Consider the following 24,826-nt stretch of genomic DNA (forward strand, 5'->3'; position numbering starts at 1 on the left):
TCCTAGGAGACAAATAACACTTTCTTTTCTCTTGATCAACATAGGACACAGAAAAGCTTCCTAATTTACAAATTTGGATGCCTGAATTAGAAAATATTAATCTGGGTCAGATGCAGTATATGTAGTTAGAAAGGAATCACCTGGACATCACTCTCCCTTTGCAGTTTCTACCTAGAAGTTTTTGAGAGCTTACAGGAGGCAATTTGGTGCTCAAGTAGATGAGGCTAGATCTCTCAAGTGTTTCTTGTGAAAGGCTCATATGCATGGACAAAGAAAAGAGGAAATTAAGTCTAATTTCACTTTACCCATGTGACGGGGATAAATACTCTCTCAACATTATGCACTCTCTGTTAACTTTATTTGAATTATTTCTAAGTACAATAACACTACTTCATAAAACTCGTAACTAATCTATTACAAATACAGTAAACATACAGAAGACATTCAGTTTTCTGTATACATCTTTCTATTCAACCAAAAAAATATAAAAGAGTCAACAAAGCATTGTATAAAATCAGAATGTAAAATAAGGCAAGTGTGATAAAAGCATTAGGCTCAGTACTTTCACTAGAAAAATAGATTTTGCTATTAAGCTTCAGAGGAAACTCTTTAACATATTGCAAAAGAGAAAAATTAACCATGGTTAAGACAGCTACTTCCTTCAAGGCACTGTTGTAGAGTTTTTAATGTCAACTTGAAAATAATTCAGCAAGTGAGATGATGTAAATATTACTCTAATAGTGAAAAGGAGTACAATCTTTAAATAAAAGCATGAATGGATAAAGAAATCAGACAAAACGTCTTCATGGAAAAAAAATCATTTTGGCTACAATGAAACAAATAATGCAAGTTCGAAACCTTATAAGATTCAACAACAGGAACAGGCTCTACCACTCATAAACAATACGTTTAGGCAATTTAAATACAGCTTTAGTAAAACATTGTCAGATTTGGAACTTTGGATTATCTTTTTATCCCCTAAACAGTTCAATGTATTTTATATATGCATGTTTTGGCATAAGAAAAAATGGCAAAGCCATCTGAAACTACCGGAAGGAAGTTCCTAAGGATGTAACCTGAAGTTCTTCTGATTTAAATTGTTCATCAGTCAGTACTCTCATACTTGGCTTTGGGACTGCTTTGGCTCTTATTAGGTGTCTTCAGCAGACATAGGAGGAACAGACCTATTTACCAACAGAAACAGAAGTACCAATTCCATTGGAGGCTCTGCAAGTAGAGCACACTGGAGGCAGGTTCAAGATCAAATGTATCAAGATCTAATGTATCAGAAGCCAGTTGGACTAAAATTACTGCAGTCCTGAGAGGAAGAATTCATAATACATCTAAAATACATGCTTACTTCAAGGTTCTCTGGTTCCTGCCTGCTTTCACTGCAGCCCTTTATTACTAACAACAACAAAGAGAAAAAGAAATCACTGTTCATGCAACTCAAGGGTGGCCAAGATTTTATACAACAATTTTGAGATCAAGTAGGAATGCTTAACAAAGGCAGAAGTTGTACACAAAAAGCAACAGATTGAGTGATATGTTTCAGAAAACCAATATAGAATTTTAACCTACAAAAATATTCTTGCTATAGCAAATTATTTTAAAAGCATCTTATTTCTTACAACTGTAGAGGAGCTTATATAGAAGCATAGTTGATGTTCAAAATACATAGTTGCACACTTCTTTAACTTTGTGATGATTTCCACTTCCGTAGGCTTGGCTTCCCTAATTAAAGGAGAAAAAAAATATATCTTTATTAAATCAATTCTATTATTTTGCTGCATGTTATTTTTCCACATTTGTCTGAAATTAAGCTCTGTTTCAGCAGCTTATATTTTACAAAATATTTGAATGGTCCAGTTTGAGTAGCCGAAGAACATAGTTAAAATCAACTTGGGAACATGAATCCTTACTGATTCAGTGAGAGACATGTGCCACAATGACTCAATGAAAATAGGTGCTTAGACCTAAAACAGACTACGTTTTTGGGAGCCTAAGCACAGCAATCAACAGGCACAGTAACATGCAAGAAACAGGAGATCCCATGCTCTTGGAAAGTATTTGTTCTAGACTGTTTTCCAATTCATTCTTCAATTCATACAAGCTTTACCACACACTGTTCTCTTTCTGGTCTGTAAAACAAAGGGTACTGAAATGCTTTTTTTTCTTCTCACATGTCGTCTATCCGAAGGAAGAACAACAGTACCAGCAGTGATTCACACCTCTCATCTTTATGATGGATCACAGTGCCAGATGCAGAGGGAATGTTGAGGGGAAGGAGCTACAGTGTGCAGGACTGGTCCTCATTAAAGACCATCCTCTGACAAGCATTTCCAGCTGGCCTAAGTAGGGGCTTGTAATGAGACTGAAAAGAGGAGAGAATCCAAAGTTCATTACTGAGCTTTCACAGGGATATGTATCATCTGCTTCATTCTGCCACAAATTCCTATAGTCATCATCTATGAAACCCTGTCTTTCCTAGACTCCTACATTTTTTTGTTTCACATCTCTGGTACTATCAATGTTCCCCATTTTGGATTCTGAACATGCTACTGCACTTGTATCCTTCCTCATTTAGCCTAACTCAGTATCTAAAATTACAGCCAGAAAGAATTCAGACTCATCACAGCCCTTCTGCATCTCAGCACCTATCCTGATATTCACCGAGATGTTTCAAGATGAGGAACCGAAGAATTAAGGAGGTTTATCTAGCTTCTATTTTAAAGCCTGCTTAGTTGAATAGAAGCACAATGATGACAGCATTCAATTAGACAGCTTCAAACTATCTTGCTCCAATCAAGTCATTAATGACAATATATTATCTTCATCTAAACCTATTACTATTTTCACCAGATTAAAAAAAAAAAAAAAAAAGAATTGGATGAGAGTGGATATATATATTTTTTAATTTATCCTTGTTATGGTAGTAGGCTACTCAAGGAAGAAGTAAGCTTTAATTTCTACATTTCATCCTTTACTTACCTTTCTAGGAGCCAGATTAAACTTTTCTGTGCCTTGCACTACTGCTTTCCACACCATTGCTTTCTTCTAATTTACTGCAAGAAAGAGAGAATAAATTCCCAAACTCAATTTTGAAATGCATGATGAGTACCATCATGCTTCCAGAATGCATCAAAGATGTACTTGGGTTTCTCACTTTGGCACGTAAAGTTGTATGAAAAAGTAAGATTAAATATCACCGAAGTAACCAAAGTGGAAGAAGGATCAACTCAATCCTCTTTAGAAACAACCTACAAAAGTTCTACACAGAAGTAATAACAGTGATAATGTTATCAGAAGGGATTGCTATGCTATCATTTCATTCAGTTGGTATAATGTGTATGTAAAGTGAATGCCTGAATAAACAATATATGAACAATATGCAGGTGAACATTCTCAAAACATGGACTGAAACACTCCTATCATTGCTTCTTTTGGAGTACCTACAATAACTTTACTGTGTTCATCACAATCAAAACTTTACCTAGAACTGAATTAGCTAATATATATATATATTTTTTTTTATTTTTTTTAAACAAAAGAATTATCTGAATACTACTACTTAATACACTGCATTTATCATTATAATTATAACTTCATCAACCAAATTCAGCTATATATTATACATACGTGACATAACAGACTAGAACTGTTCCCTTACAGCCATTTGCTCTGGTACACAAATTTATCTTCTAAACAGTTGAAACAGACAGTGTTAGAATCATTTCTAATTGGTTTGGAAATACACAGGCAAGAAACAGTTTAATAGATTCCTTACTTATGTTTATCTAACAACACAGAGAATTAAAGCCCATGCATTTGATCAAAATTATGACATCAAAAATATCCCCCATTTCATCAACCATGAACATTTAATACTACAATATACAGTACTATGTAACAATCCTATTATAAATATGCTGAAACTGTATTACAAGAATTACGGCTCTGCAAAGGCATTTATTCAATTTCAACCCAAGACATGTACCCAAACACTCAGCAGTAAAATAGCATACAGTATTTCGAAGACAAATCCTCACTTCATGGTATAATTGAATTACAGCCTTAAAGCTGTTTTGATAAGGGAAAAAGCACTAAGATGCATTTTCAGCTAACACGAAAATAACAAACAGCAGGGTGAGCATATAGAAACAAAGAAGGTCACTGCAGCAAGAAGTTTAAGAAAGGAAAGGCTGGAAGTACTCAGACATAAAGGAAATCAAAATAGGAATATATATGTAAAGGGAAAAAGAACTGCTAAGCTGCAGAACTGGAAAATTAAAAGGCCAAGTAACCGGGCTTCAAGAGATGGAGGCAAGGAGTCAGTTTATGTCAACAAGCCTTTAAAAAGAGCATCTTCCTAAGGAAGGGTGAACCAGCATGGCTGTATCAACCCTCTAACAGAAGGACAGCAGCAGAAGTGCCTGCAGCTACTCTTCTAACTCCAGTGCCCAGGAAGTCCAAACCCTTAGCACAGCAAGGGGCTGCTCCTGAAGTGAGAATTACCAACACAGCTGACAGCAACAGCTCCCAGCCTCCAGCCTTACAGTGCACCTTGGACAGTTAGGGCTTTGACCACACACAAATTAGAGACATTTGTATTGATGTAGATGGAACAAAGATGCAAACGAAAAATTCAAAGCCTTTTCTGGAAAGTTTCCACTTGATGTTTCTCCTGACAGATGTTGTCTTTTGTTAAGACAAGTGAAAATAAGTTCCAAACAACATTAAGTGCCAGTCAGAAAACAGCATTCTGCACTCTAGAATTACGTAGTCTTGGAGAAGGAGAATGAAGTGTACTTTCAGATTAATTAACTCTTACCAAATAGGATACAAAGATATATAATATGCATAAGAAGTAGCATTTAAGTTTGGTATATACATTTTTTACTTACAGTTGCTCAATTTGATCAAATTCTTTTTCATCTTCTGTGTAACAAAAAAAAAAAAAAAGATTATGTAAGGTCTTAACTACACACATCAGAAAAGTTACTCATTTTTAATTATATCATTAATTCTATGCATTAACGAAAACAAATGCTATTTTATTAGCTCATTTTTCTTAAATCTGTAATTATTCTGTTACTCTGTCCAATGGAATTATCTACAAATTTATCAAGAAATGTTCCTTTATCAAATACTATGAATGTGATTTTAATGCACATCATATCATATATTACATACATACAAGCATATAGATAAAATACAGTATACAAATGCATGACATACATTTATATAATACACATATATATATGCGAGATGAAGCAAGATTTGATATTTAAGTTGGTGGCCCATCTACATCCATTTGGTTCACCAGTCAGGATTACCACACTGATTTAGTTTCTACATTTTCCCCCTTCTACTCTGTTTCTTAGTGGAAGTTTCTCCCATCAGAGCTACTAACAGTTACTTCTTTTCCTAAGCATTCCAGAAACAATTACAGCCTCCAGATTTACTTGTCTTTTAATGAGGAGAAAAATAAAAAAATTAAAAAAAAAATGACAGTACCAAACCTTTTATGGGAAGCTCTTTCATATTGAAAGCACTTCATAATCAAATTCAAGACTTGTGGACACGATTTTAAAGTCTAAACTACTTTTTTTCTATAACACTGCATTCTTGATCAGAATGTTTAGATCTAACAATCAAACAGATCTTGTATATGAATTAGTACAGGTCATGTCAAACATTCAGCTGTAATTTTAACGAAAACTTAGAAAAAATTAAAAAACCTACCTGCACGTTTCTTTTTCGAATAAAACTCAAAAAGTAAAATAAGAGGTACTAAAATAACAACTTCAGCCACTATTGCTAGAAATGGCTTGAGTGGCACCATGAGTGACAGAATTTTAAGCTTCAGCTTTCCTTTACTCTTTCCTAGTTCATAAGCAGCTTCACACCAGTATGCACCATCATCTTCTTTGGTGAGCTTCAGTATTTTCAGATGGGTTACATTGGCATCTGTTCTGTCTATTATGTACTTATCCAACATGAGGGAATCATTAATAGCAATCTGAAAATAGAAAATTCATTAGGTTTTATAACTGAAATAAGAAATTGTTTAATCAAGTTATGTACATTATCAACAGTTATAAAACATCTCCACATAGAGATGTAAAACAATAAAAGGAGGCATTTAGTCTGCCTTAAAGTGAAGAATTTTCCTTCCCCGGCTACGCAGTTTCCTTTGCATTCAGTGCATGAAACTGTGCACTATTAGGGTGCAAGTCACTTGACGTGCATTAGCCAGCTGAAAATAAAAGCTATCTCTGCCTCTACTAACAATCCTTTGGAATCAGGATCTAATGCCTGGGTTCCACCACAGCACAAAGTATATGCTTTCAAGGAGATTGAGCTAGGAATGCTGCTTTGCTGCAAAATAAGCTGAGACAGTCTCCTGACTCAATGCTTCCCTCCAGTAGCATGGAGGAAACTGATTTATTTGCTTTCTTGCTGCTCACAGTGCTAGAAAAGGACTAAAACAAAGTGGCTATACTGCTAAGGTTAATGAGGATCCTGAAAGGTTGGAAAATGCTGATCTTGATTTTCAAAATAAAGGAGCTGAACTGAAGATATTTCGGCTCCTTCAGAACACAGACACACAGCAGTCTCCACCACATGGTGACTTCATATTGACCTTCCTTCAAGAGATAGTACTGGCTAAGAAACAAAAATATTTGTGAAGAGGAGAAGCAGAAACACAGGAGAAGCAGAAAAAAAGGGGGGGAAATGCTTTTGTTTTCCCTCAGGTCTCCAAAACCTTACATGTATAAAAAAAATTAATAAATAAATAGACATCCTGCTATGGTAAGATTCTTTGCTATCAGATAGTAAGATTTAAGACACAGTCACTACTAACGTAGGTTTTGTGTTTTTTTTTTTTTGTTTTTTTTGTTTTTTTAATGTACTTCAAGACTTAACAAATTTAATTGACTATTTTGTTCGGACCACAGGAATAAAGCAGGGACTTTCTGAATAATGTTATTTTTCCATGCCAGAACCTAAACACTACATCTCGTAATAATTAATATTTCTAAGTATTGAATAGGTGGGTTTTTTGTTTGTTTGTTTGTTTTGTTTGTTTGTTTGTTTAAATCCCCTCTGTGGATGTTCTGCCCCTGAGGGTATTCGAGACCAGGTTGGATGGAGTCCTGGGAAACCTGGTCTAGTAGCAGATCTGTAGGTTGGTGGCCCCGCCTGTGGCAGAGGGGATAGGAACTTAACCATCCTTGAGGTCCCTTCCAAAGCATTCTGTGATTAACTTTGATGTAAATGCAGTTTGTAGAGTCTGAAGTGAGACACCATTACACTTTAGAGCATGTCTGTACATTTTTGTCACACTGTTTTGCTTGGCCAGAGTGGAACCTTACCTGTTCACTGCCATTGGTCATATACCAGGTCCAAGCAATGGGAGTATAACTGTGACTTTTACAAATCAGTATAGCTGAGTCACCTTCATAACTGATGACAGGCTTTTCTCTTCCCTCAATCTGCGGTACTATGAACAAATAGGGAAAAGTACATCACATGAAAGCTACACATTTATACTACAAAACAATGATATATTAGTATTGTATCTCTACATAAGGATTTCTAGTAGCCTACTTCTTTTCTTTTCTTTTAACTATGTATATTAGTCATGACCTAATGAAGAGTCATTTCAGGCTGATACTCTCTATATTAGAATTTCCTGTAGAAAATTACAGGCACCCTGTTCTTAGTTGTTGTATCATCTTTGAAATTGCCAACTGATACTGAAAACCTGGGTTATATCCTGTAGTGATCTCTAACCTTGTTCATCTCCTTTTTCCCTCCTTGACAGCTGTGAGCTACACACTTCATTTCTTATTTACCAGAAAACAAGTTTTTCTGCAGTTTCATTCAATTTGCAAAAACTCAGTCATATTCTATTCCAGATGTAATGCTACCAAATAATACTATCAAGCAAGTTCTGCATACAAATAGTGTTGTTTATTTATTTTGTAATTAGGACATACTACAAACTTCATAGTTGTAAGTATGTTCTCAGCTGAAGAAACAGCTTTTAGATGTGTGCCAGTAAAAAAAAGACTTCTGGTCTAAACTTGCTTAGAACACAGGCACAAGAAACAAAACATCAGATCACAACTCTAGGACTATTTGACCCAGCTATGACATCTGCAAGCATCCGGCAGCCTTCCAAGAGCAGAGGTCCAAGAAGAACTGTTTAATATAATAAGGCATTAAACAGAGATAGAGAAAATATATCACAATAGGCCATTTCCCCTACCTTCTCATTTGCCTCATTCTATGGATGCTTACCAGTATGCCTTCCTCAAATCTATTTTAAGGTTTGCTTCTTAGGTTTTATTGTTCTCTTCAAAGTACAGATGCAGTACATCTTTTAAATGGTTTTAGTCACAGAAGAATAAACTGGCCAAGAATTTGCTTTCAGCACTTATAATATTCTAAATCCCTACCAAATTCTTCTTATTCCTTCATTTTCCCAGCTAAACTAATATCTCACAGTTTACTTCTTGGGAGTGTTCGAATTTATAAATTTCATTCCAAATTAATTTCTCAGGTACTCTTAACAACAATACTACTCCCAAGTTCAGAGTTCAATGCACCATTCAGCAATCCAACCTCATCAGCGATGAAGTGTTCTCATTCCATTTTTATTTGTTTTAATCATGAAATACTGTATACTTCAAAAGAGTAGTGTCAGAATACTTCTACCTTTACCACTAAGAGGTAAAATTTCACTAGTATGTGCTACCACTTCCTCTCTAATTTATGCAAGAGGAAAAACTAAGAAATACAAAAAAGACTGCACCTAGCACAACAGACTTCCATGGTAGTCAAAAAGACTTCAGACATGCTGTATCAAAGCACTCTAAGACATACTAGTAAAACATGGGACCACCTCAGACATGATTAAGGACAAGAATATACATAATGCATTCTGGCACTCAGCTCTGTAACAAAGTGGTTAATCCATGAATGCATGCAAGGAAACTTAGTACTCTGTTTGTTGTGTTTGGTTTTCTTTTCCTGTAGGCAAATCACCCAAAATCAGGGAACAAAATACTGCTGCTACAAACAAAAACAGCAAACTGCTGGAAATGAGCAAATGAGTGACTCTACCAGTATTTATACTGGATTCCCACAGCAGTTTAAAGAACAGCGTTGTATCACAGTGCACACATCTGGACAGCTATTTAAGTAAGCAGAAACCCTGAGCAAAGTGCAAGCATAAACTAATCATACTCTTTGCTAATATACCCATTATTACAACACCTTGTGTTAGATTAAAATAGTCATGAAGAATCATCACCATGTTTAGTAACTTCAGTTTCCTATAAAGCTACTCAAAATGTTATGGCTTCCGTGCAGACTTCTATGGGAATTTAAATCTCAAGTCTACAGTTACGCCAAGCCAGGAGCACAGTGGTGAGCTACTAAAGTCAAAGCAGCAATGACTTCAGCCACTGCATCTAGATCAACATATTACTCATCTCATGTAGTTTAAGAATCATTCCCACTACGTTACTGATTGAAAGATTCAAGCATTTCTCTTTCCCACTTCCTTCACTTATCTTAGTAAGTGCTGAGCCAGTAACTTCACAGCATCAGAAGTGGCAGCATTGCAAGGTAATTTTCCCCATCTTCTTACAATAAATCAACCAGTCCTGTACACTGTGCTCCAGAAAAGTTACTTTTCTGTTGATTCATTCATTTACTACCGAAAAAGTTATTTCATACTTTCAAAAGAGTAGGACTTTATCCTTTTTTAAAATCTAAACAGACTTAGTTGGCCATTCAAAAAAAAAAAAAAACAATATAAGCACTTTCAGAGATGAAAAGGTCTAAGTAAACTACAATTTTGTCCTTCCATGGCACTGCAAGCTAAGTTTACCCTAGTTGAAGTTCTGAAAGCAGATAGCAACACCACTATTAAAGACATGCACTTGCAGAAACTTCCTGAAGTTGTATGACCAGACGCCCCTCTGAACAAAGCCAGTTTGAAAACCACAAAGCCATGCTCAGCTGAGGTTAGAAGAGTTAGGGTTTTTACAGTTCTGCGTTGATGAAGAATCCTTCCTAGTACATACCAGACTGGAGAGCTTTCACTAATCACATGCTCGCCACTGAAGTCATGTCAACAAAGTAAATGGACCTGTCAGTGAGTCATGTCAAGCAGGCACTCCCTTAATTACAGTGCTGGGTGCATGGGGGAATCACTCCAGTGAAGATGCACACCAAGAGCAGTGACTACATTTTTAAAGGTATACGGTATGCATATTCATTTCATTCCAAGGACATGGGCAGAAATTCCAAGAAATAATTATAATTAACATCTCTGGTGGTTACTGGATGAATGCTAGTAGTCATTCCTGCTGTAAATTTCCAACCTTATAAGGGTGGTAGCCCAAACTGGTTCCCACTGATGTTACATTGAACTGAGGCATCTGTTTTGCCATTTTATCTTCAACAGCAGGACATCTATTCTACTTTCTTATCTTCACTTGACAACAAGTTTGGCAGACTCCACAGCTCCTTCTTGAGCTTACATTTATGCAGGCCTCCTGTCCTTCAGCTTCAGCAAACTTTGGAAAGTGTGAAGAGAAAAATGGAGGAAATCCCACTTCAGCAGTGTGTTTGTTTCATTTCCATGTTTTTCCATTCAACTAGATTTTACCTACTACTGCAAAAGGTGAAATCAGGGGAGAAAAAACAGTCTAAGTGCTCAGCTCCCCACCCACAATGCTCAATGAAGCACTAACTGTATACTATATATAATGGATAACACACTGCAGCATTTATTTGCTGTTTCAGAAAAACAACTGAACTTGTTTAAGAACCTGCCTCCATTCTGCCAATCACTGCTACTCTTGTAACACAAAAGTCACAGGCCAAACCTCCTAGTCACTGGTTCTGTTTTACCAAAACAAAACAAAACAAAAAACAAAACAAAAAAAAACAACAACAACAACATCAACAACAAAAAACCCTCAGTCCCCATCCAGAGTTTTTTCCACCTACCCACTCCCCCTTAAGAAAGTGATGAAGATTCACCTCTTCTGGATGGATAGGGAAGGAAGACAAAAATCAGTCACTTCTCTAAGGGGAGAGGAGCAGAAAAGTAGGCTTACATGGTTTGGGTTGTTGCAAGTTTTATTATGAGGGCTTTTAGTTTTGCTTCTAAACTATCTCTCTCCATACTACAAAAATTGCCTTTGATAGTGATTCTCACTTAGCTTGACAATATTAGCAACCACTTATATCCAGGATCTATTAACAAAGGATTTCATGGGTCAACTTGCCTTGTAAATGAAACGCCACACTGAATTCTTCTTCACCTGTCACCGTACAAGTGTAACTTCCCAGTTTTCTGTTTTCTGAGATAGTCAATCTTCAAAAGGAAAAAACAAAAAAACACCATTTTGTTTGCATTTACTAATTACTGCAAATTAACATCATAAAGAAGTCAGCAAAGAACATATTCTTGAAACAGTCAGATTCAGATTTAGTGCAGTGGAGAACCACTACATTGTAAGAAAACAGAAAAGCACATGAATATTTAGGAATGTAAATATCATTCTAACTCTTGTTGCTCACAGGCACAAGTATCTTTAAGCAGTATTATCCATGAACTACTGAATTAGACATGGCTTCACCATGTAGCATATGCTGTATGAAATAACTTACATAGTTTGCTCAATTAAAAGCCTGTCCATCAATGGGTTAGTAATAGCTCCAGCACAATGCAGTTTAAGAATTTGACAGCGGAGAGGATGCTGAACTCCCTGTTATACAGGTTCTTTACATGGGTTGCATTTGTGTATATGAAGTAGCAGAAAAGTGATAGAATATTCATATTATTCAGTCATTAACATTAGCCTGGGGCTGTGTATATGTATGTGACAGTAAAACATATAAGCAAAACAGTAAAGACGACTACTTACTGGATGCCCCAGCTATTTTCAGTTTTATTGATGTGTTTGATTGTTTCATTTCCCCTCTTCCAAGTCACCTGAAGAATTTTCATGTAAGAATATTTATCAGCCAGTCTGCATGACAGCTCAATTTTAACTGCACTGCCCAAAGTGATGTTTTTTTCCACGGGAACACCGGATTCACCTAACAGAAGTTGAAAAATAGTATTTATAAGAAAAAACACCTTATTTCTTCATTCTGTGAAAATAAGATTAAAACATATGCTGGATTGCAAGAGGATACAGTGTGGTTTTCTCATACTTTCCAGTGAAAACATAACTACAGTATCAGGTATTGAGCTTTTGACAAAATTTAATTATTATTGAGTTGCTATATATAATGATTACAAACTAATAGTCACTCAATTCTATAGGTAGACTTCCTATAAGGATCACACAGAAACATTCATTTTACCAACATCAAGACACACCTATGATTTTACATAGCTTAACCTGAAACAAAAATACACTTAATGCTTAGTTCTCACAGAAAGTGGGATGGCAAGTGGGGAAACAATGTCTGCTCAGTCTAAATCTCCTTTTCAACTCCATAAAAAGTAATTTAAAAATCAGAACTTAGTAATATTGGATTAAAATACTTTTAAGTACAAAGTTGTATTACTAATTTCAAAAAGAGTTAGACTTGTAAATATTTGTAAGTATTTACAAATCAGCCAGTTACAAATCTTTATGATACTGTGAAATCATGGGTAATGCCCTGCTAATAAAAATCCACAACCTTATTGCTGGATCTGGCTTTTCATGCTTCAGCTATTCCACTTGAAACTGAATCATTTTCAAATCAATTTATGGTTCTGTTCTACAACTGTGTGCTCCCCTCCTTGCCCTAGTTTCTTCCTCTGGGCCTGGTCATTACAGAAAGCTTTGCTCAGGCATATAATGAGTACAATACTCATTATAATCAAGGTCTCACTAGGTAGCAAATGAGCACAGGACTGGTTATGTTCAAGGCCTCGGTAAGACAAATAATTGACCACATATCTGTCTCAAACTGAAGGCTGAAAGAACTGATAACATATCTGGCACAATAGATGAGGGCCACCTGAGCATGTGCCAAGAAAAGTATGCCTAAGTCATTAATCTTGCACCATGAATAACAAGCAACCCAAGAGCTCCTTGAGCTCTCCTGCACAACATTTGTGCAGAACTTCCTATGCTGCAGTTTCTGGCCATTTCCCCTTGTCCTGTCTCCACACACTGCTGAAAACATCCGGCCTCGCCACTCTGGCCCCCATACCTTAGATATTTATAGACCTGGATCAGATTCCTTCTCAGTCTTTTCTCAAGGCTAAACAGACCCAGTTCACTCAGCCTTTCTTCACAGGGGAGATGCTCCAGGCCCTCCACCATCTTTGTGGCCCTCCACTGGACTCTTTCCAAGAGATCCCTGTCTGTTTTGTACTGGGGAGCCCAGAACAGAATCACAGAATTGTAGGGGTTGGAAGGGACCTCTAGAGATCATCGAGACCAACCCCCCTGCCAAAGCAGGTTCCCTACACCAGGTCGCACAGGTAGGCGTCCAGGCGAGACTTGAATATCTCCAGAGAAGGAGACTCCACAACCCCCCTGGGCAGCCTGTTCCAGTGCTCCGTCACCCTCACCGTGAAGAAGTTCTTACGCACATTCGTGCGAAACTTCCTGTGCTGCAGCTTATGTCCGTTTCCCCTCGTCCTGTCTCCACGTACCACTGAAAAGAGACTGGCCTCACCACTATGGCCGCCACACCTCAGATATTTATAAACCTGGATCAGGTCCCCTCTCAGTTGTCTTTTCTCAAGGCTAAACAGACCCAGTTCACTCAGCCTTTCTTCATAGGGGAGATGCTCCAAGCCCTTCACCATCTTTGTGGCCCTCCGCTGGACTCTTTCCAAGAGATCCCTGTCTTTTTTGTACTGGGGAGCCCAGAACTGGACACAGTACTCCAGATGAGGCCTTACCAGGGCAGAGTAGAGGGGGAGGATCACCTCCCTCGACCTGTTGGACACGCTCTTCTTAATGCACCCCAGAATGCCATTGGCCTTTTTGGCCACGAGGGCACACTGCTGGCTCATGGCCAACCTGTCGTCCACCAGGACGCCCAGGTCCCTCTCTGCAGAGCTCCTCTCCAGCAGCTCATCCCCCAGTCTGTATTGGTGCATGCAATTATTCCTCCCTAGGTGTGAGACCCTACACTTGCTTTTGTTGAACCTCATCCGGTTTCTTACTGCCCAGCTCTCCAGCCTGTCCAAGTCTCACTGAATGACAGCACAGCCTTCAGGCATGTCAGCCAATCCTCCCAACTTGGTATCATCAGCAAACTTGCTGAGGGTGACCATTATCCCCTCCTCAAGGTCACTGATGAAGATGCTGAACAAGACCGGACCCAGCACAGACCCCTGGGGGACACCACTGGTTACAGGTCTCCAGCCAGACTCTGCACCACCAACGACGACCCTCTGCGCTCTGCCAGTCAGCCAGTTCTCAACCCACCTCACTGTCCCTCTCCGCAGAGCTCCTTTCCAGCAGCTCATCCTCCAACCTGTACCAGTGCATGCAATTATTCCTCCCCAGATGCAATACTCAACACTTGCTTTTGTTAAACCTCATCTGGTTTCTTACTGCCCAGTTATCCAGCCTGTCCACGTCAATAACAAAATACTACAGCTTTGTTGGCCTGGTGTTACACTGAAAGGTGCAACAGTCCATCTTACACAGCAGAGCCATAATGATCATAGCTCATTTATTAGAGCCATATATTAAACTCAATAACCAAACCAAGCATAACTCACCTTACCTGTTTATGATCAAAGTAGTTTGAAAATTGAGTTAGTTTTATAGTAGTGAAAATTTTGAATTAGATTAATCACGGTGGTTAAAAATAGAATGCAATTTTGACATTAACTGTCTAAAAAGAAATCCACACTTACAATGAATGGAACATGAAAACCTTATGTTGTTGAAGATTAGCCATTAGGAAGGCTGATATGTAGGAGATCTCTGCACTAAGAGCACTTGTACCAGAGCAAGAAACAGAGACTACCTCATTAAGTATCTCACTTTAAATTAGAAGAAAACAATGCCAGAAGAACAGCGTAAGTGTTATGCAATTGTGTCCTTAAAATACAAGATTAAGATTAGTATTTTGCAAAGGAGTTCTAATTGATCTCTTCAAATTCTAAGTAAATTAAATTCCAATTAAAATGTTTTTTTCCATTTGTACTAGAAATTGGTTTTAACTTCATATTTGTCAACTGGGAAACCTCATGTTTACCTCAAGGTCTCTTCTTGCTCTCAAAGCTGCGATGCTGAGAAGTTGGCTACCACCAGTTAGTTAAGAAGCACTGCACTTTACACTGCCTCTCCAAACAGATTCACCAAAGCAAAGAAATTGTTACTTGAATTGACTTGTGGGAAGAATAGAGAGCTATGAATTGTTTTACTAATGTTTTTATTAAAATACTAGAAGTCTTGTTCTCCACTGCAAAATAGTTAGTAGAAAACAGTAAACACAGCAAATTCACTCATCTTTTCACCGTTCACTCTGAACAACTTACTTTACCAACAAGTTGCCATCCTAAACACTTGTAAAATTCATAAAAAATACTAAATGAAATTAAGAGATTTTCAACGTAACATAACTGGAAGAGAAAATAACATACTCACCAGGAAGGAGCACCTCATACTCCACATAAAGGGATTTAGACTTGTTCAAATTGATTTCCTCATTAAAACCCAGCGTGCTAAGATCTGGACCTAACAAGGTCATGGAGACAGTGATATGTTATAAAGCTATAAATGCAATCATGAAGCAATACAGTATTGCAATCATTTCTTACAGTAATCCTCTAGAGAAAAAACGAGTAAAACAAAACGAAACCTTGCCAAAGCTGACTCCTATAGAGATCACTTTTTTTGTAACCACAATCTCGAGGCAGCAGTGTTATATGGCCATCATTACAGTAATGACGCCAGTTCAGAATACAGTTTCTAACTATAATACAATGCTGTAATTTTAAATTTCAGAATACTCCAGAAAAGCTGTAACTGTCTACTTCACAACCTGTAGCAGAGCCTTTTATATGCATATTTCTCCTAAAGCTTAGGAATGGGTCCTGAACCTATATGAGAGTACAACAACATTAAACTGGGCTCGGAAAAGAAATAAGCTTCAGAAAAATAGAAAAAGAGGACGACAGAAAGAACATGGTTATTTCTCAAACGTCTACAATCCAACATTTTAACAGTAATAAAGCTAGACACAGACCATCTACTTCAGATGCTAGTCCGCTAAAATCCAAAGACACGAATGCCCTGGGCTCCAGCAGAACATGGTTCAAATTCCACACTACTCCACCAAATGCGTGATATACTTGAGGGAATTTCCTTCCCTACATAAAATGGGTATCAATGTACTATCATCTATCTGATCTATCTCATCTCATCTTTCTGGAAGAGAAAGTGACATTTAAAAGAGATAAAACGGCCAAAAAAATCCCTGTTTTGTTGTACTACAGACAGAATACTGTTCAGAGACAAACTTTGTAAATTTCTGCATAGTTTGATATAGTTGATATTATCTGGTAGGCAGTTGTGGAAAGAGCCTCTGTTTATGCTTATCACTGTACATTTCAAGAACAGAGTAATTAAGATAATTAATAAAGCTGTAGCTTTAACAACAGATGCAGATCAGCTAAGGAAGTATCACCCTCCCTTTCACAGCCATATATGTTTTGTTGCTGTCTGCATACAATTTCCTAGCAAACTCATATGCACAGTGAAAATGTGGAAAAGAAGCTATACTTGGAAAAAAAGGCCAATTCAATATAATTACAACTTTTTTTTTTTTTTTTCCAGTTTCTGGTTCCTTTTCATACAGCTTTAAACAGAACTTAAACACTGTTGATTTCATCAAATGCTTTGTTTTGGTAACTGCCACTAATATAAATTCTCTGTAACTTCTTGTTAAGTTAAAACAAAGACAATGACCAAAAGCACACACACAGCAGAACTTAATACTTTATATATAAGAAGACATTTGACTGCTTTTACCAGGTGTAGATACATCATGTCCACGTGTCAAGTGATCTGCAATGCTGCTCCAGGTTGTTTGACTGACAGTCTGTGTAGTTGTTACGGGCTCTAAAAAGTTTAAAAACAAGGTCGTTACAAATGAAGTTAATTTTTTTCAATAATTTGAAACTGAGAAAAAAATCTTTCCTCCGCTGCAAACATGTTTTAAGTCATGTGTTTTACATACTTGCAAAGCAGTTCCTATTATCAGTTATTTTATAATTAATCTTAAGTTATAGGATCAGTAAGTACAGGCTTAATCCATCTGATCATATAAAACTGTAGGAGAAAATGATTCCAGTTTCTGAAGAAGGAAAGAGACTGCATTATTTATCCTATGGATGGATCTCCTACAGATGAAGGAGTTCCCTAAGTTTTTCTGTTTGGAGCCAAGAGGAGAAAACTGCTACAGCCTCAGCCTTCTCTAAGCACTGGGTGGCAGAGTTGAACACTATGCAGTAGAAATCTCATTTCTAAAAGCCTAAATATTCTCAAACTATTTCCCCTTTTCTTTTACCGCATTAAAAAATAAAAATAAAAAAAAAAATGCCCCTCAGCTACACTTACTGCCAGAATGCAGTTCAGATGAAAGAAGTCCCTGCTACTGGTCTGCATCTCATGGTATCTCAGAGCAAGTGTTAGTAGAGGTACCACATGCCTCCAAAGTGCTTGCCCATTCTGCAAAGCAAGATTCCGTTTTGTCATTTTTTGGGTCAACATGTCAGCTCACAACATGAGGAATGCTACGCTACAGGCAATCAGCCTTATGCTTGGCTTGTGCCATCTGCTCTTTCATACCTTCCCTCAAGCTTCAACCAGTTTAGAGAAAAAATAAATTGGTACATTTTTTCCACCTGGATGAGGTGGAAGAACATCAGGCTAGTTCATTTAGTAGCTGTTGATACTAGAGTGTTACTGCCAATCCTGACTACTATTTCAGAACATTTTTTTAAAGCAACAAAATTATTAAACTGTCTCCCAGCACTAGACAGAGTCCTGTTCCTCTATATAACTGTGCAAGCAAGCCTCAATTTCTGCCTCACCTGCAGGCAAACAAGTTCAAATGCTTATGCCTGACATAAAATATGAAGACTAAAGGTCCGGGAAATGTTCTTTTGTTTGCGCATGCGAACGTCTTGACAGCATGCCAAGGTTGTTATGGATCACCTGAGTTTTTGTCAGCCCACTATACATACCACCTGATTACCAAAATCCTTCAAGGGGACAGATGCCTTCATAAGGCATCAGTTTGTACAATGGTTGTTCTGTACCTCCAAAACAAACAAATCAAAACCACTGAACTACCTACATACGAAAAGTTACTGAATCCAGTAGCTACTGCACTTACTGTAGTTCTCTTGCATTTTGCTTAAAAGCTCTGAAGTTGAACATCAGAAAGCTAGCATTATCATCTTTAAAGACAGAATAGTGGTTAGAATAACCTGTCCTAACTTGCCAGAAGTTCACGTATAAACACAACCTAGCCCAAATCTGATTTGTGTTAATCAGCCTCAGCTTTGGTGCACTGCTGAGCTCCTGGTGCTCTGATCTTTATGAAGAAAAGAGAGGTGGGAATCAATTATCCATTTCTTCTCCAGTCTGCAACATACCCTCCACTTCCCATCATAATTAGGGACCTTAATACAGCAGATGAATAGTGTGGACAACAGAATGATGGCAGATATATATAACTAAAAAAAAAAAAAAAAAATACAAAGATAAAGGTAAGATGACGCAAGGACAGGATTACAAATCTTACTAACACAAGAACAAAAAGCAGAGTATTCACATGAAAGTTATCAGTTGTCTGCTAGAAAAGAAACCTTCTATGATGCTTCTAGTTTGGGAATTGCTCATTCTCTAGGGAGGGTGCCTGATCTGATTTCACACTTTGTAGTTGGATAGCTTTTTCCACAGTCCTTGAGATGCTTAGGATACAAACTTTTGCACTAACTTAAAAATGCCAACATAATACATTTGCTTCTTTTTCTTCTGAACAAAATCTGACAACTTATAACAGAAGTGTACATATTACATGGTACCTTAAGATCACTAGGAAAAGAGTATTATAGCTTTAGGTGTACCAAAATAAAATAATTACCAGCAGACGACTTTATTTCAGTGTGCATCCGAGTCAAAGCATTCTCTTGAGTATGATTGGCATCCAACGTCGTCACCAACGGACCTAAAAAGGATTTAAAGAACATTTATTCCCTCAGATCTGAATATAGTTAATAAAAACAAGTGGAGACTACTACCCTCAGTCTACCATCATTTTTTCTTGATTTTTGAGAAAAAACAGCCCACATAGTAAACGCTTATTTTTCACTAGTTGCATTTAGCTTATCTTAGACAAGAGAATTCAAACAGAGGCAGTATCTTTTACCTGACTTCTCTAAAAACCCAAATGAGAATTTTAGATAGTCAGGCTACACTTCAGAATATTTCAGCAGAACGGTAAGTTTTATACCCTATATTCAAATCCCATCGAACCTGTGAGCTTGGACCATTCCAGCTGGTAATACTGATAACTAGTTGATTATTTTAAAACAGCCTGGCAGATTCAGTAACACAATAATAAACCTGTAAGAACCTTCTGCAGCTGCACTCTGTTTTGTGACAGATTTCCATCCGTTATAATTTCCATGAGCAAAAAAGCCATCTGTATCACTCAACTCAGCCTTTTTTTTTTTTTTTTTTTTTTTTTTTTTTTTTTTTAAGAGCCAGCCAAAACACCAAGATTTTGCTTTGCCTTCCTGGCTGAGAGGAATGAACAGCAGGGGCAGAAAGAGATAAACTGTTCAGTTGGAGCACTCTGCCGTATCACTTCTGATGAGAACTCAAGGTCCCCAAATGATTTACTAAAACAGATGTTTGCCATTTCCTTTTCATTCCCACAGTTGGGTGGCACAGCTTAAAATAAATACTATCTTAACATAATTTTTGTATTCCAGGACATAGTCTACAGCCATAGCAGCAGGATATGCTCCTCTTTGAGCAACATCACCTCAATGCCTTTTAATTGATTTGTCCAGCAGTCTCAAAGCTGTGTTTGCAGCCAGAGAAAAAAGGCACATATGCTGTGTTTGCAGCTGTAAGCAAATAAAGGACAATGTAATAAGCACTACTAGACCTTCAAAGCAGAAGCAAGCACAGAGCGAAAAGTGTAAATCCAAATCACAGTTTGATTGTGTTCAGACCTGCTGAGAACCATGTGCCTTCAAGCATACTGTTAATTCCTACCACTGAACACCACCACTAACACTCCCATGCAGTCTCACTACTGTAAGCACAGACCACCTGCAGACTGTCTTGTGGACACCTCAGCACACAGTTACTGCAGACAGCATCAGAAACATACCTGGCTTGCACCATATACTCTCAATCTGTCCACTATACTTCAAACAGTTTGAGTATACTAAGTTAGTCAAAGAGAGTAAATCAATCAATCAATCTGCCACCGGTGTGTTAGTGGCTCTTTATAACTGGCATTCTCATTTCTAACAGTTAATTAGAGCACCAGTCCCACTGCTCTTCACCTAACACAAGGAACTTAAGAAATAGAGGAATTCGCCCAATCTGAGTACATGCTGGCTTATGACCCAGCTGATAAGAAGACTAAATCTTATCCCCTTCTTAATCCCAGTCCTCAGAGCAGGGAAGACTACTGTGCTCCTGATATTAGGGCTAAAATTGAAGAAAGGTCCACAAATTTTATATCTGTGCATCATCTTGAGGCATTCTGAAGGTGCCATGGATCACCTGATCCTCTGTCAGCTTATTAGATGTATTATCTGCATAGTAATTAAAATCCCTGAAGATGATAAATTTAAAAGGCATCAGGCTTTTCAGCAGCTCTTACCTCTCTGCAAGGAAGCCAGATAAACCTGCAACATGTTTTGCATACTATTAGGCTTTTCATTACTGCTTTTCTCTTTGATTCACAAACTAAATGAGAGCAGGTGACAAGCATTATTTCTCATCTCAACACTGCTTCTACCTTTTGGTTTTTACCTGCTCACAAACAGAACTACATGGCATAGAGGTAACATAGCACGTCTTGTCCTGTCACAGACATACTGCTATACAGCTTATCAAGATGACCCACTGCTGTATGATGAGTGTGATAAAGGCGGGTAGAGATATAAGTAAATACAGGGGAATAGCTTATCAAACTACAGACTAAGGGCTAAAATTCCTTAGCCTATAATTAAATTCCATTAGCAACGATGAAGATTGATGTCTTGTGCTTGCCCTGATCTTTACAGAAAATGGAGTAGATGAGAGTATGAGGTCACCGATTTATTTTTTCTGTCTTCCCTCTACTCCTACTGCAGCCAATATTTGGGAGATAAAATGGAGTTATACTATGACTGTAATCACTGGAGCAATTTCTGGCATTTTCATCTATATGAATCACACTGAATCCTGCAAACACTCTGGCCACTGAAAGGTCTTCATAAAAACACAGCAAAAAGTTGCTGAGTAGGGAAAGACTGAGATGAAATTTGGTTTAATTTAGCATAATTAGTTCAATATTTTTTGTCAATTAATTTTGCTCTGTGGAAGAACACGAGCATTCACCAGTTCCCAAGACTGACAGCCAGAACCTTCTAGTGGTGCCTGGAAGGCAAAAGCTGCAGCATAAGCTTTCTCACAAGGTACCAGAGGATCCAAACAAAGGGCTTCCAAACGCCTCAACAAAAGCTCTTCTTTACAGCGAACCAGAGAAATCCAACAAGGAAGCCCAAGAAAACAGGTCCTCTGTTTGTGAAGTTGCTTACCATCTGTAGGGTCAGAAGACAGCAGACAAGATGTGGTGGATTTGCTTTTTCTAAAGCAATCTAGCAGCACACGGTGCAACTAAACCAGGCAACTGAAACAGCATGAAGCTGTAAGCTTTTAAGAACTTTATGTCCTGACAATGAATAGTCAGAAATAACTCCAAACCCAATGCAGAACAAAAGTGATGGTTTAAATTTTTCAAAGCAATTAACAGTTAATAAGACTAAAAGACAGAAGGAACAGAATGGTAAGAACTCAAGTTACTTAACTCAAAGTAATATATAGGAGGCCAGCAGCAGAGGGATACCTGACTCAACTTTCTTCAGCTCAGCCCTGTGCACAAAGCACTCCCTGCAGCTGCTTCTACTGAAAACTTCTGTTTAGAAGGAAGCCTGCTGAACCTGCACATCTCCAGAGCACGCTGTTACTGAGCTTCACCAGAAGTCAGTGCCAGCACACCTGCCTCCAAAGTTGCAAGAACTTCCCTTGGGAGCGCTTGTGTGCCTTTGCAAATTACTCATCAACAAGAGAGTAATAGTACATTATTTTCCTGGATTTAAGACACCGTGGAAATCACAGTATGAAGCCCCTCTTCTTACTGAACCTTTTTTATTCAAACATGAAAGCATTTAGTGGAAGTCTGAAAAGCAAATGCCTTGTTTTATACATATAGATGGTACTAAAGCTGCTGATTCATTTCTGGTTATCTTCCCAAAAACCAGGTATCATATCCACCATTTTATAAAGACAGTAGATTTAAAGAAAGTGCTTCCCAGGCAGGGACCTCAATTTATTTATTTATTTGTTTTGGAGGCACAGAATCTCACTTCATTAATTATGTCACATAAATTCAGAAGTGCTTCAATCACCATTAGGTAAAAGCTATGGTGGTAAGTCAACAAAAAAAAAACAAGCATCACCTGCCCCTAATGCAGCTCAGAGGTTCCTACAGCCATCAGGGCATTCACAGTCATAAAACTCTTTCCATCACGGAGACACTGTCAGAAAGGTTTTCTGATGTATTCATGTGTATATAAATGCACATTCTGCACAAGCTTTAAGAACTACACGACACTTTTTTTTGCCCTTTCACATCTTCCAGTGAAAATGCCACAAACTTTAAGGAAGCTGTCACCACGGGGCGAGCAGTACTGCTCCTCCCAGTGCCCGTCAGTTCGACAGGAGGGAGCACCGGGACACACCTAACTACTCGCAGACCGCCGTGCAGCAGGCAGCGGGGCCATCAGCAGCGCTCACAGCACGCGGACCTGCCCACCATCAGCTCCCACAGCAACGCCCTGCCAGCGAACGCCGGCGCTTGGGCCGTAACGTCCCATCGTACCGTACCGCCCAGCCGCGATTCCAACAACAGCGACCAAGAACAAAACCTAACAAAACATATTTCTTCAGACGTGGCCCACTCCTGAGCCATCAAAAACGCATCCCAGAGTGTTTAGGTTTTGGGTTTTTTTTTAGTATTTAAAACGCAGTAGAAAAATTCTCCAAGAAACATCCTTCCAACTCTCCCGATTATATTTTAACAAATTAGCTATAATTAAAACCCACGGGGACATGCTTTTATTCCAGGCCCTCAGCGACACGTTATTCGGTACAAACACGGCAGCAGTGCAGCTCCCGGCCCCGCACTCGCGCACTGACGAAGCCGTTCCACTCGCGGGGCACCAGCGACCGGGTTGGGATGCGGAGCCACAGCGAGGACCAAGCCGGCAGCCCGGCGCATCGCGGCTGCGATACCAGCGATGCTGGGGGCGCGGCAGCAGGGCGCGGCGGCCAGCCTCGACGCCCGGAGGGAATGAGGGAGAACGCAGCCCCACCGCCAAGCCGGCGCCTCTCCCGGGCCGCAGGAGGGCTTCCCCGCGGCGCCTGTGGGATGGACGCTTTGGGGTCCCCGGACCCGAGCCGCAGTCTCGGAATGAACACTCACCTGCGAGGCTGCCGCCCGGGACGCAGAGGCAGAGTAGCAGCAGCCGCAGCGGCTGCCCCGGGAACCCGCGGTAGAAGCCGACCGACACGCCGCCCCCCCGCCGGCCTCCCGCCGCCGAAGAACACAATCCGCACCGCGCCCCAAGGCTGCACCGCGCCCCGGGGCCGCCCCGCGCCCCCGGGCCGCCCCGCCGCATCCGGCGGCGCGCAGGCCGCCCGTAGGTGGCCGACCCGGGCCCCGCAGAAGGCCGCGGAGGCTGCGAAAAGACGACGGCTGCCGTGGTTGCGAGAGGGGACGACGTAAAATGAAAAAAAAAAAAAAAAAAGTCCGCAGCTCGCGAGCCGGACAGATGTCAGACCGGAGCTGCAAGCCACGTCGGGCGAGGAGGACGAGCAAACAGCGGGGCCCCGCACCGGCTTTATGGGCGGGAGGGCGTAGGTGGGAGCGGTAGGCAGCGGGGGGGCTCCTCCCGCCTCGGCCGGGCTGAGGGCGGTTATCTTCGCGGCCTGAAGGTCCTACTGCCGCGGGGCCGCCCCCGCCGGAGGGAACCTCGGCGGCACCGTCGGGACGGCTCCCGAGGAAAGGAGCGCGGCCTCCTCTGCCCTTTGCCTGCTGACCTCCCGCACGGCCCTGCTTTGAGGGTCAGTGGCTTGCAGGCAGCTGGGTTATTCTGTATGAGAGGAAGGGCTGCGCAGGTCTCCCTGCTGAATGTCCGAAGCTGAGCTACAGTGCTGGAAGAGAGTTGTTTCTAACAACTCTCTGTTTTCAGGGCTTGGCTGCTACAATCTGGAGTCCTTAATTGCTTAGGTACTTTAATGCCTGTACAGTACTGCATACGTGTAAATTAAGGCACTTATGCATAGATATGTATATATAGTTGTTACTTAAAAAAAAAAAAAAATCCACTTGTGTTTTGCAGTGTAGAACCTGACCAGGTGGCATTCTTTGAAGGAGAATCCTCAGGGTGGGGGAATGTGCTGCTTTCTTATTCTCAAGACACAGTTATTGCAGCTGATGGAGAACTTGAATTCCGCCGAAG

The 24,826-nt window shown here is 39.5% G+C and overlaps 1 protein-coding gene across 1 annotated transcript; it reads right to left on the bottom strand.

Moving 5' to 3' along the window:
* Positions 1-336: 336 nt before the first annotated feature.
* Positions 337-24,228, bottom strand: EMB (embigin). The gene is made up of 11 exons (XM_085213041.1): positions 23,788-24,228; positions 19,159-19,242; positions 17,037-17,126; positions 15,651-15,740; positions 11,958-12,132; positions 11,316-11,404; positions 7,380-7,507; positions 5,746-6,022; positions 4,905-4,938; positions 2,992-3,065; positions 337-1,734 (listed from the first exon to the last, which is right to left on the bottom strand). Exons 1-10 carry the CDS (start codon positions 23,981-23,983, stop codon positions 3,008-3,010), a joined length of 1,221 nt encoding a protein of 406 aa, XP_085069167.1. The 5' UTR covers positions 23,984-24,228; the 3' UTR covers positions 337-1,734; positions 2,992-3,007.
* Positions 24,229-24,826: the final 598 nt, after the last annotated feature.

The sequence above is a fragment of the Meleagris gallopavo genome, chromosome Z (assembly GCF_905368555.1).
Source record: "Meleagris gallopavo chromosome Z, MGAL_WU_HG_1.1, whole genome shotgun sequence".
In the NCBI taxonomy this organism is placed as follows: domain Eukaryota; kingdom Metazoa; phylum Chordata; class Aves; order Galliformes; family Phasianidae; genus Meleagris; species Meleagris gallopavo.